A 16,889-nucleotide genomic window follows, 5' to 3' on the forward strand; every position below is an offset into this window, starting at 1 on the left:
GCATTTGGAGCCAGTCGATCCCCTGGTTTTTCCAGTGGGTGTCTCTGAGTGTTAGGGGAAGTTAAAATAGTGGCTTTCTCCAGGGCGTGGGCAGCAGGGAGGGTTTGCAGTAGATGTATCCCTGGGGAGTGAAGCTCATCTCCCTCCCAAAATATATTTTTGTTCAGAGTCTTGTGTTCCCTTCCACAACCCTGCATGGAGGCACCCTACACCCCCACATCCCCCCTGAACACTGGCTCCACAGGAGACTCCATTGGGTGAGCAGCGGCTGCCAGACTGAAGGAGCTGTCTTAACTTGGACTGTCCCCCCTTCTGTGCTATGGGACCTCACCTTAGGGCTCTGGAGACAGGTGTGATAGGGATCCCACGGGATCCAGGGGGCACAGCATCTCCTGCAGATCCCCCAAGATCCATTCAGGTCTAATGGGACCCAGAGGTTAAAGGAGTGAAACACACACACTCCTGGTCTTCTTCCATTATCTGTCCCACAGAAGAGAATATGCCAGGGACTCCACAGTATTTTCTCTGCCTTATGGGTGAATGGAGCCTTACTTCTTTTATTTTCTCCAGTCAACCAACTAATTTGCCTGAAGATCACCAGCGTATGCAGTCTCTCACAGCCAACTTACTAGCCCTGCTCCTTGGATGCTAGTCACTCGAGTGCACCTGAAGGGTGGGGGCTAAAGCATTTGACTGCATCAATCTCCCCTGTATTTACAGAGACCTCCATGACAGCCCTCAGCTGTTAAAAGCCAGTTAGGGCCCAGTCCTGCAGCCTGTGCTCATGCCAGTACAGTGGCCCTGTTGAAGCTCATGAGAGAAAGGTTTGCAATTTTGGGCCCGAAATTGCTTATTACAGCCACTTCTTAGTTCTTCAATCAGCACGTAAGAAGCTCTTCTGTTTATTTCAATTTTGAAGACAAAGCATCTGTATTCAGTTTTTCTCCTTACTTTGATCACATTCTGCCCTCAGATCTGCTAATTTAATCAGGAAATCTGAAGCCGTTCTCAGCAAAATAGCTGTAGGGATTTTACAATACATAGATGTTGGGAGTTGGTTTAAAATCTGAGGGCATGGCTACACTTGCAGATGTAGAGCGCTTTGAGTTAAACCAGCCTTCGTAGAGCGCAGTAGGGAAAGTGCTGCAGTCTGTCCACACAGACAGCTTCAAGTGCACTGGTGTGACCACATTTGTGGCACTTGCAGCAGCATTGGGAGCGGTGCATTATGGGCAGCTATCCCAGCATGCAAGTGGCTGCAACGTGCTTTTCAAATGGTGAGGGGTGGAGTAGAGTGTGACAGGGAGTGTGTTGTGTGTATGTGGGGGGAGAGAGTGGGTTTTTGGGGGGCTGAGAGCATGTCAGCATGGTGTCTTGTAAGTTCAGACAGCAGCAAACCCCCCTCTTCACCCCCCTGGCCTCTCTCTCTCCCACACAGCATTCCACACTAATGGTTGCTTTGTCTTGGAGCAGATAAGCAGCCGGCTGTCAGAAATGGAGCTTTCAAAGGGCATTTCCACATTCCTGCAGCGATTCAAAAACAATGACAAGAGTGGTCACTTGACTTCAGGGGGTTATGGGACATTTCCGGACGCTGATCAGAGCGCAGTAAAGCAACACCTCGTTCACACTGGCACCACAGCGCTCCAGCGGGGGCGCAGCAAACGTTATTCCACTCGCCGAGGTGGAATACCAGCAGCACCGTAGCCGCGGATTCAGCGCTCTCCGTGCCTTGCCAGTGTGGACAGGTAGTGAGCTAGTGCGCCCGGAGCTCCTTTATTGTGCTGTAACTCGCAAGTGTAGCCAAGCCCTGAGAGTTTAGGCTTATTTGCTGCTTCTCACACCTGAAGTGAAATGACTGCATCGAGGCAGTGGTGCCCAGTGGCCAGGGCAAAGGAGTCAGGGGAGCCCTACATTCTAGTCCCATCTTCTCCCTTGTTTCACCTGGGAAAGAATCACTGCTTTTCTGTTGCCTGAGTTTTCCCGTCTGTACCTCCTTTATGAAGTATTTGAGGTCTATGGATGAAAAGCTCTGTACAAATATAAAGGGTCAGATCATCTACTTGTGTAATTCGGCTTAACTCCATTGACTTCAATGGGCCTATACCGATTTACACCAACTGAGAGTCAAAGTATTTATTACTGAGAGCTGAAATGTTAGGTCAATGCAGAAAAACTGCATAAAAGGAATGAACAAATATGTAAATAAAACCACTGAGGACTGGATTTTTTTTTGTTAATGTTGCTTTGGGAAAGCAAGCCACCCATTATCATTACTAATAATGATACTTTGCCCTTCTGATCTCCAAGCACTCAGCAAACATGACCAAATTAAGCTTCCAAATGCCCCTGGGAGCTGGGAATTCTTACACTCCTGATGCAATGGAGAAACTGAGGCACCGTGGGCTGAAATTACTTGCCCACAGTTGTAGTGTAGGATTAGGAACCAGGTGTCCTGTGTCCAGATTCCTGACTAGGCCACATTGCCCCCCCAGTTCATGACTTATGAAAATGGCATTTCCCCTATTTATATTCTGACAGTCTCACAAACAATCTGGCTAATACAATAGAGAAATTTTCCCATTCCATATTACCCCTATAGACACTGGGGTGAGGTGTCCTATATGTAACCTTCACCGCTGAGCACCTAAGTCTCACCCAGCTCTGCCCTTTCTCCATTCCAGGAGAGACTTAGTAAGCCACTAGGAACCAGCTTTTGGCTGCAGTTTAACCCTTTGAAAGCTCAGTGGCTACTTTGCTAACATGTTGTTAGTTTAGCATGGGACCGAACTTACTGCTCTATTAGATACAGGGGTTAGGATGCCCATAGAACTGCAAGGAAATTAGAGAGGCTTTAGGTCATCACAATGGGTCTGATTCACACCCTCCAAAGTAAGTTACTGCTGCTGCACTTGTGTCTTCCCATTACCCCATGGAGAGATAAGGCACCTGGGGTTTTCAGAAGGCTGGGTGACTTTGGTGGGCTAAATTTGGCTCTCTGTTACACTGGGTGCAATCCCAAGAGTGGTGCAATACCCTAGGCAGAACCAGGGAAAGACTTGGGTTGGCATCTGTCCTGATTTTAATCCTTGCTCTGGGGGTCATCTGGATTGTTGTTGTGGAAACCCTGTGTCCTCCACACCCAGGGTTCAATCAATCTCCCACTGATGTCAGTGGGAGTTGGACTGGCCAGGCCTCGCGGGCAGCTCATGCACATCCCATTTCAAAAGCGGCTGCTGGTTTTGGGGTAGGGGTAGGCACAAGGCTCATCCTAGCCCCAAAATAGCCTTTGCAGCTTGCAACACATCATCACAATCGTGCTGTGTCAGATGACAATCTGCAGAAACAACCTCATCACAGTGTGCATTTTGCAACACAATGGCTCTGTTTCCATCTCTGAAAAGGGATAGGTTTATATGTACCTCCAGGTGTTTTTATTAGTTTATGTCCATGCTCCCTGAGCCATGCTGGAGGGCAGAGTGCAGTAAATAAAGATCAAGACGCACAGATTTGTCTGCGCTGCGGCTACCTTTCAGACATGGGGCTGGGAAATCCCCAACGTCCTGCCTTTGGTGGTGGCTTTTAAGATTATTTGCCTGGACTATTTTTAATGGCTGTATATTAATATCAGGCACTGCTTGGCTGGCAACAACTGTTCAGCAGACGCCAAAGAGGCTTAGCTACAAAACAGAAAACAAAATACCGTTAAACAACACCAAAGATTTGATTCACCCAGCAAACGCAGAGAGAACAGGGAGGAGCCCCGGCCCGATTTCTTCCTCCACTGTGTATTCCCCTTGTTCAGTGAGCAGAATCCAGGGCGCCTTAGGTGTTTTGTAGTTGGACAATGAAGCAGAGGCGCCGCCTGCCCCTTTAAGAGGCTTGGGGGGCGTGTTGCATACACGCTGCTGTCTCTCACGGCCTCCCTCTGCCTGTTAAAGGGGAATCGCTGTCTACCCCCAGCTCTGCGCAGCGAAGTTAAAGTCAAAGGCATCTTGGAAGAGTTTTGCAACAGGCAGCTCTGGCTTTGGAAGCTCTGGCAAGACCCGTCTTCTGCTAGCGGCCCGCTCCGGGAGCCGGGCAAGCATTTCCCCAGCGCAACAGCAAAGCTGGGTGCCGCGCTCCCTCCAGCCCTGCCACACAATCCGCTGGAGCTGCGGGGCACATGATGTACACGATTACCAGGGGACCTAGCAAGCTAGCCACCCAGAGAAGGACAGGTAAGGGGGCAGCCAAATGGGCAGCTGCTGCTCTTCGGTGGAAGCAGGCTGGGGGGTGGGGGGGGCGGCGCCCCTGTTCTTGCCCTGCGGGGCCAGGAGGACTCTGCTTCCCCCTCCCCCGGTGCTGCTCCTCTGAGCTCTCCCCCCGCCCCGCTCGGCTGCGTGCCCTCCTCAAGCACCACGTTGCCTGTGGCAGAGAGTCGCCCGTGCCCCGTCGCCTGCCTGCCCTGGGAGGGCAGGGGGCCGGGGCGGGGAGATGTGCCGCCGGGGGACTGTGGGTCGTGCCCAGGCGCGGCTGGGGGCTCGCGGGGCTTGTGCCCGCCCTGACCCCGCTGTCTCGCCGCAGGTCCCACGCAGCAGGTGGAGAGCAAGGCGGCGGATCTGAAAGGCCGGCAGCCGCCGCACAGCGCCTGGCCTCTGTCAAGGTGAGCTCCGGGCCGGGCTGCATCTGGCACGTGCCGCTCCCGGGTCCCAGCTCGCCGGCAGCCCGGCTCCAGCCTCCCGCGGGGGGTGCCCAGGTGCGGGGCGCGGCAGCCCGGGGGAGGGGTGACCTTGTGCAGAGGTTACCCGGCTTGTCCTTGCCACATGGCTCCGGAGCAGGAGGAGGGGCTGGCGGGGAAGGATCAGGGGGTGGAGGCGAGCAGCGGACTCGGGAACCGGCCCCGATCGCTGTTTCCCCAGGCCGGCAAAGGCCTGCGAAGGGCCGGGGAGAGGGATCCAGCCTAGGGCAGGGCCCGCTGCCCGGGGGGGCTGGAGTTGGGGACTGGGGGCGAGTGGTGCAGAGAACTGGGGGCGGGGCAGGGGGCACGGAGCGTGGGGGGCGAGTGCAGAGAGCTGGGGGGCGGGGCAGGGAGCGTGGGGGGAGAGGCAGCAAGCTGGGGGCGGGGCAGGGGGCACGGAGCGTGGGGGGCGAGGGCAGAGAGCTAGGGGGCGGGGCAGGGGGACAGCGTGGGGGGTGGAGGTGTGGAGCTGGTAGCCCAAGGGGTGCCAGCCAGATCAGAAGCACTGGCAGTTCCCCCTCTTGCTGCTGCCCAGAGTTAGCCTTTGCCCCAGTGAACAGGCACACACGCTCCCCACCGGGGGAGGGGCAGGAGCCGGGTGTACCAAAGTACAGGCATGGGGATGCCCTGAAGCTGAACTAGTTGCTCCCAGGGCCTCTGTTAAATTAAGTGCCTATCTTCCTCCTGCTGCCCCCCATCCAAGGGAAGGAGCCATACTAGCCCATTGGAATTGCCAGCCCCCCGGGGCTCCAACACCCATGTAGGGATAGTGGGGCCACAAGATTTGGGACCTAATAGGATATGCGGGGCGGGGGGAGAATGTGTGTGTGGTGTCTGTCATACTCTGGGAGCAGTGGTTCTGGCAAGACAACCCTTAAAGTGCACACCTCAGGGACCCTGGAGAATTTTTTTAAAACTTCCGTCTGTGACCTTGCAAACGCCACCCCCACTTTAAGCACTGGGCATAACTCCCATTGACTTAATTGGGGCCAGGACGTCACCCAGGGGCTCAGTACCAGGCAGGGGAGCCTCTTCAGAAACTTCTGTGCTTGAGCATGGCAGGTGTGGGGGACTGCCAAATACAGAGGTCATTTTGGAAGTTCATGGCCTGATTCAGATGAGCCATTACAGGATCAGGTGCAACTAATAGGTGTCCCCCCCCCCCCCATGCAGCCTTTCTGTTCCTTCATCCATACCCCCAGCTCCCTTCTGCTTGAAACAACTCAGTGAGGAGAGTTTTCACTTAAAGGCCATGGGAACTACAGATTCAAGCAGATGGGGTTCAAGCCCTTTACAGCCTGGCTCATAGAGGATCCTCCCATGGTGGAGAAGCAGAGACCCCCTCCCCAGTCTCTGACCCCCACCCCAACCAGCTCTTTCCAAATAGTGTAGCCTGAAGATAAGGAATTAAACTCTCTTTGTGGGTCTGAAGATAAGAATGGGTCCAGCCCTCAGGCATTCAGTGGCCTAGGCAAGGGCAATGAAGGTGCATTGGGATGGCCCACCCAGCCTCCTGCCTGCAATAAGAAATATTACCTAGTTTCCCAGCCCACATGAGGGGACGGAAAGGTCCGAGCAGCATGTGGCACTATGATGACATAGCCAGAAATCCAGGCTGGAGGTGGTGCAGGGGCCAGAGGCAGTTAGCCACTGCAATCCACTGGCTCAAGTCACAGTCACTGCCCATGTCCAAGCCTCTCTGTTGTCCACTCCAGGGAAAAATAACCAAGGGCAGAGTGGTATTCCACCTTAGCTCTATGCTTGGTCCTCAGCTGTGCTGTCTGATCCACCTGGCTGGACGTTGGCCCCCACGTTGAGCCCCATGGATGCTTTGGTGCCCCCTGCTGGATCACCCACATGTACAGTCTGGGGTACATGAATGCAGTGAACCCTTCCATCTGGAAAATTATCAGTTGTGAATGGTGCATAGAATTGGGATGAAAATAAACTTATTTTACTCTAATCTTATTGCACCTAGAAGATCTTTCCAGCACCTGTTTGCTGTGTGGCCTCCTTCTCACTCGTCAGACCTGTCCACCTGCCCCTTTTCTTCCCAATATCTCTCCAGCATGGACTCCCTTATCAGATCACTCAAAATTCGACACAGTAAAAATGCAATAAGGAAACCTTAGGGATGCACAGCTAAGCATTTGAAAGTCAGGATATTGCAACGTTGCTATTGTACACACAGCCTTAACTCTGCCCTATCGGGAGTGACCATTACTGTACTGGTTTTTAATTACATGATCACATGCTATTTGTCAAACAATGAACAAATGAAATCAGACAGTATTTCCATTTACAAACAGCAGAACTATATTCACTCTTAACCAACCGTAGCATGTACTGTAAAAGTTCTTCAGAAATAGCCCCTTGTTGGAATGATTAAACACAGATTTCTGGTGACGACATAGCCATCAGATCTGATTTTTATTCTGTAGCTGCAGATGAAACAGAACTAAGAGCGGGGGGAGAAGTTTCAGTTAAAGGCCAAGGAAACTGCAGATCCATTCAGATCAGGCTGAGGTGGGCGGGGAGGGATACACACCTCCAAACAGTAAGGAGTGGATTAGTCTATCGATGATATCATCAGTTCCTCTGCTTAATTCTCTGGTGTGGGGAGAATCTTCATTTTCATGATGGGATGTATATAGTGGGGCCCTGATTGTTCCCTGGCAGATAGCATTGTCTACTTTGGGAAGCTCTCAAAACTTTTCATAGATTGGGCCATACCTTATTAGAGAGATTGTCTCGTGAGTACTTCCCGTACCATTCACCCAGTTCCCTCTGCCCTCCCATTCAGGATCACATAACACCACCATGGTAATTGCCTGCATAAAAAGTTAACATGAGGGAAAGTGGTTTTTCTCTTAGTGCAGCGTAGCAGCTGGAGACAGGGAGAAGATAGCACCATGGGACCAACCAACTCTCCACAAGCCACCAGTAAGTGCTCTGCAGACCACAGGTTGGGAGTGACTGGTCTGCTTGTTTCTGTTCTTCCACCAAATGGGTAATAGATATAATTATGTTTAGGGGATTATACTCTAGGGGAAACATTATAATATATTTCATAGAAAAAATTAATCTTTGGAACACTTTAGACATTGCACTGCTATGATGCCTCAGAAGACTATATAATGTAGTTACTTTAAAAGCATTGCAACCAATGGAAATGCAGTATGCAAAAGAGCCATATGATGATTGGGCAAGTTACTGCTGATGTCAAACCCACTGATTTCACCAGTTAATATATTATTTCCCTTAGATCCTATTAAACAAACCACAGCCTTCATTAACCATGAAAGGCTGTTTCTCATTTTGACCAGACTTCAGTTTAACTTATAGCCACAAGAATCTCCCGTCAAGATGACCTATGTCTGTGCCCCTTCTTTGTGGTATACAGTGGAGGTCTGGAAGGGTTTGATATTTGTTGTTGTTCAGAAACATCAGGAATGTCAGTCTTCCTGCTTTTGCTGGAGGACTCCTTGGATGACACAGTGCTATGGTTTAGAACTTTCTCTGCTCTTAACTGAAAGGGCTAGAGATACTGAATAGGAGTTAAAACAAGAAACAGAGGTTTATATAGTCTTTCCCTCTCTATTAATCAGTTTTCATTTCTTTTCTATTTTCAGTGTCAGAATCTTAGTAGATCTCTAGTCATCCATAGAATTTCCCAGGGCAGACAACACTTTGGTGTCTAATGTGAAAATCATGCAGATTGGAGGTTGGGGGATCCCTAAAAATCCCAAAACATCTTTCTGGCCATTTTTCTCCATCCTCAAGAACCAAACAAGAAAAGACACACAAGCTCCATTTTTCCCCCTTTGTCAGTTGTCTTTCACACATTAAACAATATGGTCGTTAAACATTTACCGTCTTTAAAATTGCAAGTCACTTATTTACCATCTTGGCTGTAACATTCACACTGTGTTGAATGTTATACAGAATATAATTTTCCTTTGGCATTCTGAGCGCCTTCCTCACTGGATCATATGACATCTCTTAGGTTGTGTTATTGCACTGCAGATTCATCAAGGCAGGGGAATGGCTCCCAGGGGCAGACAATGGAGTCAAAAATAGACTAGCAGTATTTTGTGAGACTTGGTCAGACAGGGTCTCAAGCACTTTTCAGGACTGATGGTCTCAAATGGTGGCAGGGCAGGTCCCGGCCTTCAGGTTACTAACTGAGGCCTTGAGTATGATGGAATTTCTAGACTTGGGGAACTATGAGAGCTGGTGAAATTGGAATTTCTGCCCCATCCAAAATTCTGATATTTCAAAATTTGTTTTTGTCCCAAATCAGGAAGAAAAATTGAAATATGGAGATTTTCCCCAGAACAGCAAATTCTGAAAAGTTTCACTTCAAAATGTTCCATTGAGTATGATGGAATTTCTAGACTTGGGGAACTATGAGAGCTGGTGAAATTGGAATTTCTGCCCCATCCAAAATTCTGATATTTCAAAATTTGTTTTTGTCCCAAATCAGGAAGAAAAATTGAAATATGGAGATTTTCCCCAGAACAGCAAATTCTGAAAAGTTTCACTTGAAAATGTTCCATTTAAATGTTTCTGTTTTCACATTCCCAAATTCAAATGGTTTGGTCTGTTTGAATGCCTTGTGATCTACTATCTTCTATGAGGCTAGGATCCCCAGCTAGATTACATCTCCCATGATGCATTGTGGTCAGGTGACTCACAAGGCCCTCCCACAATGGTTCAGTTACAGGGCCCACCACAGAGCATCATGGGAGATGTAGTACAGTCAGAGGTTCCATTCAATAGAGAAGAATGGTGGCATAAGGCACCCAAACTACAGTTCCCATGAGATACTATGGCAGCTCAAGCAGACAAGAGATTAATACTATACTGACCTGAAAAACTTTGAGTCTATTCAACAAACTGAAATGTTTCAATCTGGGTTGACCCGTCCTGAAACACAATATTTCATTTCTATTTTCCTGACAGAAAATTGAAGATTTTTGCAAAATCAGGGGTCTTTTTTTGGTGGAAACTGCATTTTCCATCAAATTCCCAGTCAATTCTAGTAGGTCTGCTGGTTTAGACCCTTCTTGCACACTTAGTGCATTTGTGTAAAGTGTGGTCTACATTGATGCAGCTACTCCAGTTTCAAACACATTACTCCAGTCTCTTTCCTTCGTTGAGCCCTCCACCTTCTAGGCCCTATGGGAAAAAATAGCATGTGATCATGTAGCTCAAGACTGTACCATAGTGCATATGCAGAAGGGGCCAAATTAAGGTTGCATGGGCAACCTTAGTTCTGGTATGTCTTATCTTCTGAATGCATGACTTAGCAACCTGTATATTCTTGTGTAAGATGGCATGTTTGTGTGTAATTTCCTAGGTTTTTAAAAAAATCAAACTAAACCGCCCCCAGAAATTCCATCAAGTGGTATCATATTTAGTCCTACATTGTTTATCAGCAGGGTTGGACACTTTAGATATACTGCACAGACCTCTGCCACTGAGCTAATGAGGTAACTGATAGCAGTAGTAGGTTATTATCCTCTACGTGGGTCCAACTCTAAAGAGGTATGGGACACTCTGCCAGTGGGTTTAACAGATATTGGGTTACAGCATAGGAATTGAGAGACTCAGGAATCATGGGTTCCATTCCAGGCTTTGGAGGGGACTGTGCTTTAGAGGGCACAGACTCTTCTGCCCATTTCCCCCAACCTGCTTCCTTGTCTAAGTCCCACTCCTCAGGCTTCTCTTCCCAGTCTCCTTGCCCAGCATGTCCTAGGCTCCCCAGTTCCGGTCTCCTTGTTCAGCCAGTCTCACTTTCCCACTTCTCGGTTCCTCATCTGATCTGTGTCTCACCCCCACCCTAGTTTCTAGTCCCCCATCCCCATTGGATCCCAGTCCCAGTCTTCCTCCCTGGGCTTCTTATCCAATCTCAGCATTCTCCCCGCAACCCTGCTTCCTTGTCCCAGTCTCTGCCCTGCCAGTCCCAGTTCTCCCCCTGCACTCCAGCCCCTTGTAAGATCTGTGTCCCCGCTTCCTCCGCTCCTTCCCCCTACCCCACCCCATTGGTATGCAATCCCAGTCTCCCCCCAGCCCACTAGTTTCCCTTTCCCTTCCATCCTCCCCTCATCTCTAGCCTCAGATTCTCTCCACCAGCCCAGACCCTTTGTCCCAATCTACTCCCCTTTCCTTCCCTCCCCCCGGCCCACACCACCGCCCCTCCGGTCTGGCTCTTGTCACTTCTACATTCAGATCAGACAGTTTCCTCTACCTGCTTGGGCCTGTCAGGGGATCATGGCTCCGAAGCAGATGGGGGCCCTGCTAAATCTTTTCAAAGAAAAGGTCACAAGTTTTTTTTAAACATATTTTTTTCCAAGCCTCGTTACTAGAAACATCTGAGCCATTTTGGCTAAAATCTTCCCCCAAAAATCAGCCTAAGGCAGACACTCAGTATGGGAAATTTCTGCCTAAACAGCTTGAAGTTTGGCAAAGTTCTAAGCAACTAAAAACAGGAGCTTATAATGGGAAGCATCAGGCAACCTTTACTCTGGGTGGTGCTCCCAGCTCCGCCTATAGTAAAATATTCAACTCCTTTGGAAATAACATGTGGAGTGCTTCAGTGTGGCCGCTACCTACACTGATGGCAGGGGTTCCCCCGTCACCTTCCCAAGAGGTGGCAGCTAGGTCGACAGAAGAATTTTTCCATCAACCTAGTGCTGTCTGTACTGGGGGTGAGGCTGGGTCCAGGGTGAGGATTGTTCACGCCCCTGAGCGATGCGACTGGGTCTAACTTTTTAGTGCAGACCTGGCCTCGGAGTACGAAGCCTATATTCTCCCAGAGCATGTTTGGCCTGTGACCATCTCTGCAGCTACGTCACTGGGGACCAGCAGGCTGGCTCTCTGGGCTGACTGGGGCTTTTCTAACCCAACCAGTTAGGAGCAGTCTGTTTTAGTGGCACCCACAGACTTGACATATTTTGCCCTTGGGCTCCCTCCACTGGCTTGAATGGGTAGTGACACACACTGTGCCCACACCCGATGCTGGTGCTTGGACAAGGAAGTGACCATGTTAATGTCTAGATCTATTAGACCAAGTGGGGGTTGGGGGTGAGCCGCTGCACAGTGAAGCCAGAAGCTGGCAATCATAGGATTTCACTTCCTGGCCAAGGAAAGATGAGGCACCGGCTGAAATGCCTCTGGCTCGATTTATTTTGCCAATTCTGCCGCTCCTACGACGATTGCAACATTTTCCTTCCCAGCGAAAACTCATAGTGCAGTGACTCTGCCATAGCATTGGTCCACACGCTGAGGATCTGGAAAGTGTGTTGGCAGAAAGAGTGGCCCCGACAGTAAATGATCGAAGTCCCATGCATTGAATTTGATCATTTATAATAACAGGCTGTTAGTTAAAGAAAGCAGACTGCAAACGTTAATAACGGTCTCATCACCTCACTGTGTTTATATTTCATTAATGCCTAGAGCTGCCACCTGAGCTCAAGGCACCATTGTACTGGGTGCTGGACCGATAAAGGGACAGGTGCTGCACCAGAGAGCTAATCAACATAGAGTAGACAGCTAAAGGAAGGGGGGAGGGGAAATTTAGGGACAAAGAAGCAAAGTGACTTGTCTCAGGTCATGCCGAATAGAACCCAGGAGTCCAGACTCCCAGTCCCAGTCTCTGGCCACAAGATCCACTTCCTCTCATTACACCATGCCCCCTATCCTACAGCTGACTGGCTCTGGACGCAGAGAGCTCTGTCTTTTCAGCCTCTGATTTTGTCTCTTTGCCTCAGTAGCCCAACTCCCAAACTCGTGTTCAACAGAGTGAATGGCAAGAAGCCCCCGGTGACGACACAGCCCACGGCAGCCACAGAGGAGAGCTACACGCTGGCCCACGAGGAGAACGTCCGTTTTGTCTATGAAAGTAAGAGGCGGGGTCTGGCTAGTCTCCTAGGGGTGTATCAGTGCCGGAGGTTCCTGGGGGCTGTAACATAGCAGAGGGGACGCAGGGGTGTCTCGGTGCCAGAGGTTCCCCGGGGGTTGTAATAGACCAGAGGGGATGCAGGAGAGTCTCAGTGCTGGAGGTTCCTGGGGGCTGTAACGTAGCAGAGGGGACAAAGGGGTGTCTCGGTGCCGAGGGCTGGAATAGAGCAGAGGAGATGCAGGGGTGTTTCGGTGCTGGGAATTCTCGGGGGCTGTGAAGTAGCACAGGGGACACAGAGGTGTCTCGGTGCTGGGGGAGGTCCCAGGGGTGTCTTGCTGCTGGGGATTCCTGGGGGCTGTAACACAGCAGAGGGGATGCAGGGGTGTCTGGGTGCTGAGGGTTCCCGGGGGCTGTAATAGAGCAGAGGGTTGTCTTGGTGCCGGGGCTCCTGGGGACTGTAAGAAAGCAGATGGGAGGCAGGGGTGTCTCGGTTCCATGGGGTCCCAGGGGCTGTAACAGGGGGGTGTCTTGGAGCTGGGTATTCCCCCAGGGCTGTAATAAAGCAGAGGGGACGCAGCGGTGTCTCTGGTGCTGGGGGTTCCCAGGGCCTGAAACATAGCAGAGGGGATGCAGGAGTGTCTTGGTGCTGGGGTTCTCTGGGGCTGTAACAGAGCAGAGGGGAGGCAGGGGTGTCTCAGTGCTGGGGGTTCCCGGGGGCTGTAACGTGATAGAGGGGACATAGGGGTGTCTCTGTGCCAGGGGTTCCTGGTGCTTACCCATGGTAAGGATCCTGTTGTGTGACTTGGTCCTTCTCTCACTACCCCAGCAAACTGCCACCTCCATGACATCGCTCATCTCTGAGCACTTGAGGATGTTGATTGGAGGTTTCTTGTGATCCAGACATGCTGCAGCCAGCATCCCCTTTTCTCCTTCGCTTGCCCAGACTCTGAGTGGGGATTTGGGGGTCCTGGTGGATAATCAGCTGAACATGAGCTCCCAGTATGATGCTGTGGCTCAAAGGCTAATGCCACCCTGGGAGGTGTAAACAGGGGAATCTCGAGTAGGACCAGAGATGGTCTTATCTTTGTGCCTGGCACTGGCGAGACTACTGCTGGAATACTGTGTCCAGTTCTGGTGCCTGCAGCCGAAGAGGGATGTTGATAAATTGGAGAGGGGTCAGAGAAAAGCCATGGGAATGATTAAAGGATTAGAAAACCTGCCTGATAGTGACAGATGGAGCTTCTTGAGTCTAGTTAGTTTAACAAAGCAAAGGTTGAGGGGTAACTTGATCACAGCCTACTTGGGGAATAAATACTTGATTATGGGTTCTTCAGTCTAGCAAAGATCCAAACAGGATCCACTGGCTGGAAGCTGAAGCCAGACCAATTCAGACTGGAAATCAGATGTAAATTGGTAAGAGTAAGGGAATTAACCATTGGAAGAAAGAACGAGGAGGACTTGTGACACCTTAGAGACTAACAAATTTATGTGAGCATAAGCTTTCGTGGGCTAAAACCCATTTCATCGGTTCATCCAATGAAGTGGGTTTTAGCCCATGAAAGCTTATACTCACATAAAGTTGTTAGTCTCTAAGGAGCCACAAGTCCTCCTCGTTCTTTTTGCTGATACAGACTAACATGGCTGCCACTCTGAAACCCATTGGAAGAAGTTACCAAGGGGTATGGGGGGTTCTCCAGCACTGACAGTTGTTCAGCCCAGACTGGGTGTGTTTCTGACAGATCTGCTCTAGGGAGTGACTGGGGGCTGTTCTCTGGCCTGCATTACACAGGCGTTCAACCCCCATGATCCCAGTGGTTCCTTCTGGCCTCAGACTCAGGGAATGTGTGTGTGGGGTGGGGGCTGTTAGCGGTGGGGGAGGAGGTCTGCCTGCCCTGCCACATGGGCATGCGATTCCCTTGGTAAGGCTGTCACCAGCTCCAGGGAGCATCTCCACAGTGCGGTGGCCAGAGCAGCCCAGTGATGTCTCCTCTCCTGGGTCCGCGTCTGGGGGCTCTGCAGGCAGCAGCACTTGCCAGGGCAGGCAGAGAAAGCCTATCCCTGGGGCACACCCATGGGGGACACACCCATGAGAGCCCCCCCCCCCGTCACTCAGCAGCAACATGCCTGCCCCAGGCCAGGTGCTGGAGCAGAATCTTGTAGATCTGGGCAGAGGTGGGGATGGGGAGGCCATAGGGGGCTGGGGACAGGGGGGCGGAGAAGCACAAGGGGGATCCAACTTCCAGCAGAGCTGGCCGTGCCTGTGCTGGACCAATCAGAGCGCAGGCTCCTTTGCGTGATGGTGGCTCACAGCTTCGCTCTCCCTTCCAGCCTGGCAACAGGTTGAACAACAGCTGGACGGCAGCTGGCCAGGGGAGAGCGGGCGTGGCCCGGTGCAGTATGCGGAGAAAACTCCCAACCCCGTGTTGACAAGTAAGTGCCCAGGGGCCACCTGCAGGGGGCGGCACATACCTCAGCAGGAGATGCATGCAGGAGAGGGGGCGCTAGGTGCTGGCTGATGGACCAGGCTGGCTTCCTAGAGACCAGTGCATCCTCAGCTCTTTATTAGGGTGACCCACCAACTGCATTTGGGCTTCTTGGGGGGAGGGGGTCCACCATTATCCCTGCTCCCCTCCTCAGCAACCCTTCCTGCTCTCTGCTCCCACCTCAAATGCCTGTTGCCCCCTCTCCCCTTCTGGTGCTGACTGTCCGCTCGCAGGCTCCAGTTGCGTGCTCCCAGCCTGGGGTGACAGGCCGGTGCCAGCAGGACTCCAGCTAATACGCAGACAGTAGCAGAGTGGAGGTTGCGATGTGGGCTGGAGCTCAGGCTCTGAAGCCCAGCCAGTCCCCCTTGGTGAGAGAGTCTGACTGCCAGCTCCAGCCAGAACAGCCACGTGGTGACCCTGAGTGGGTCTGGCTGGGCAGCTCGCTCCCAGCTGCAGTGCAGACGTCCACAGGAGGGCAGCACGTTGTTACCCAGGAGCCTGGGGCTCGTCTCCTGCTCTGGAGAAAAGTGCCCTGGGTCCTTGAATCAGCCCAAGTCACTAGGAGCTCCCTTCTCTGGTTCTTCTGTAAAATATCCCCAATTCCAGCGACCAGGCTGGATCAGTGGCACCTCGGAGAGGGGAGCCCCCACCAGCACCATGCCAGCAGATTGGGCCAGATCTGGCTCAGGGGAAGAGTGCCCCCTTCTGAGTCACCAGCACTGTGTAACTCTGCTCTTGGCCAGATCACTCATGAGCACCATTGACTTGGCCTCGCTCACTCACTGGGGAAGCCTTTTGCCAGGAAGCCCAGGGCTCTCCTGGGAGCAGCAGGCGGGGTCAGACTCCCACGAGGAGCCCCCTCATCTCCTCCAAAACTGACGGCACCAAGTTTTCCACACCTGGCAGCCCAGTCACATAGCTCCAGGGAGTGAAGCTGCCACTTTCGTGGCAGGAACAAGGAGACCTTGATCAAACGCACGAAGAAGGGGGGTTGCTGTCGCGTCCTTCATACTCCCAGCAGCCCAAAGAAAGAACTGGGGGAGCCATGGTGCAGGCAGCTGCAGCAGCCAGCAGGAAGAGCAGATATACTGTGGTTGAAAGAAGGGGAGGTGCTCCAGGGCAGGGGAATTATTCCCTCCTGAGCTTAAACAGGGGCAGTGGTGAGAAGCCAGGAGAAAAGAGGATAGAGAGCCTTTTACTTGCAGTCCAATGTCACCCCCCAGTGGTAGATGGGGGAATTGCCATATGCCAATGTGAGCACCGTTAAGCTGTGTTTCTATCTCCATACATTCTGTTCCAGTCTCTTTCTCTTTCAGATTTTGTGCCGATTGACCTGGAGGAATGGTGGGCACAGCAGTTTCTAGCCAAAATTGAAAACGGCTCGTAAAAAAACAACAACCAAAAATACAGTGTAAGAAATACACTTGTTAAAATAATCCCAGCCCAAGTGACACCAACGGAAATGGACCACGGCTCTGCCATGCCACCCACAGCCCTCTGCCTGGACAGGGGAGGAGAGCAGCCCACTGCCCTGGCTGGGATTCCTTAAGTGCCAGTGTTCACACACTTGAAACTCCTGCAGACTCTAGGGCCTGGCGACACAACTGCAGCGTGGGTGTGGAGGGAGAGAGAGGACTGTGACCCCCTACCCCCGTCATCTCTCTCCTCTTTCTGCCCCTTGAGCTCTGCCCTATGGGAAGACAATGGTTATCTGTAGCCAGGACCTTGGTACAATAAAGAGCTGAAACTGCCAGTGGATGGAAGCTTGCTCTGCTTGTGG

The 16,889-nt window shown here is 51.5% G+C and overlaps 1 protein-coding gene across 3 annotated transcripts; it reads left to right on the forward strand.

The window, feature by feature from the left end:
• The first annotated feature begins 3,914 nt into the window (after positions 1-3,914).
• Positions 3,915-16,876, forward strand: MCRIP2 (MAPK regulated corepressor interacting protein 2). Of its 3 annotated transcripts, none has more exons than XM_073362873.2 (5): positions 3,915-4,220; positions 4,567-4,645; positions 12,496-12,626; positions 14,955-15,056; positions 16,410-16,876. In XM_073362873.2, the coding sequence occupies exons 1-5, from the start codon at positions 4,166-4,168 to the stop codon at positions 16,439-16,441; spliced, it is 399 nt and encodes a 132-aa protein (XP_073218974.1). In that variant the 5' UTR covers positions 3,915-4,165; the 3' UTR covers positions 16,442-16,876. The 3 variants fall into 3 exon arrangements, with proteins under 3 accessions (XP_073218974.1, XP_073218972.1, XP_073218973.1); XM_073362871.2 differs by having other exon boundaries at positions 3,924-4,220; positions 16,426-16,876; XM_073362872.2 differs by having other exon boundaries at positions 3,926-4,220; positions 12,499-12,626; positions 16,426-16,876.
• The last annotated feature ends 13 nt before the right edge of the window (positions 16,877-16,889 follow it).

Source organism: Lepidochelys kempii, chromosome 10, assembly GCF_965140285.1.
Source record: "Lepidochelys kempii isolate rLepKem1 chromosome 10, rLepKem1.hap1, whole genome shotgun sequence".
NCBI classification, from domain to species: domain Eukaryota; kingdom Metazoa; phylum Chordata; order Testudines; family Cheloniidae; genus Lepidochelys; species Lepidochelys kempii.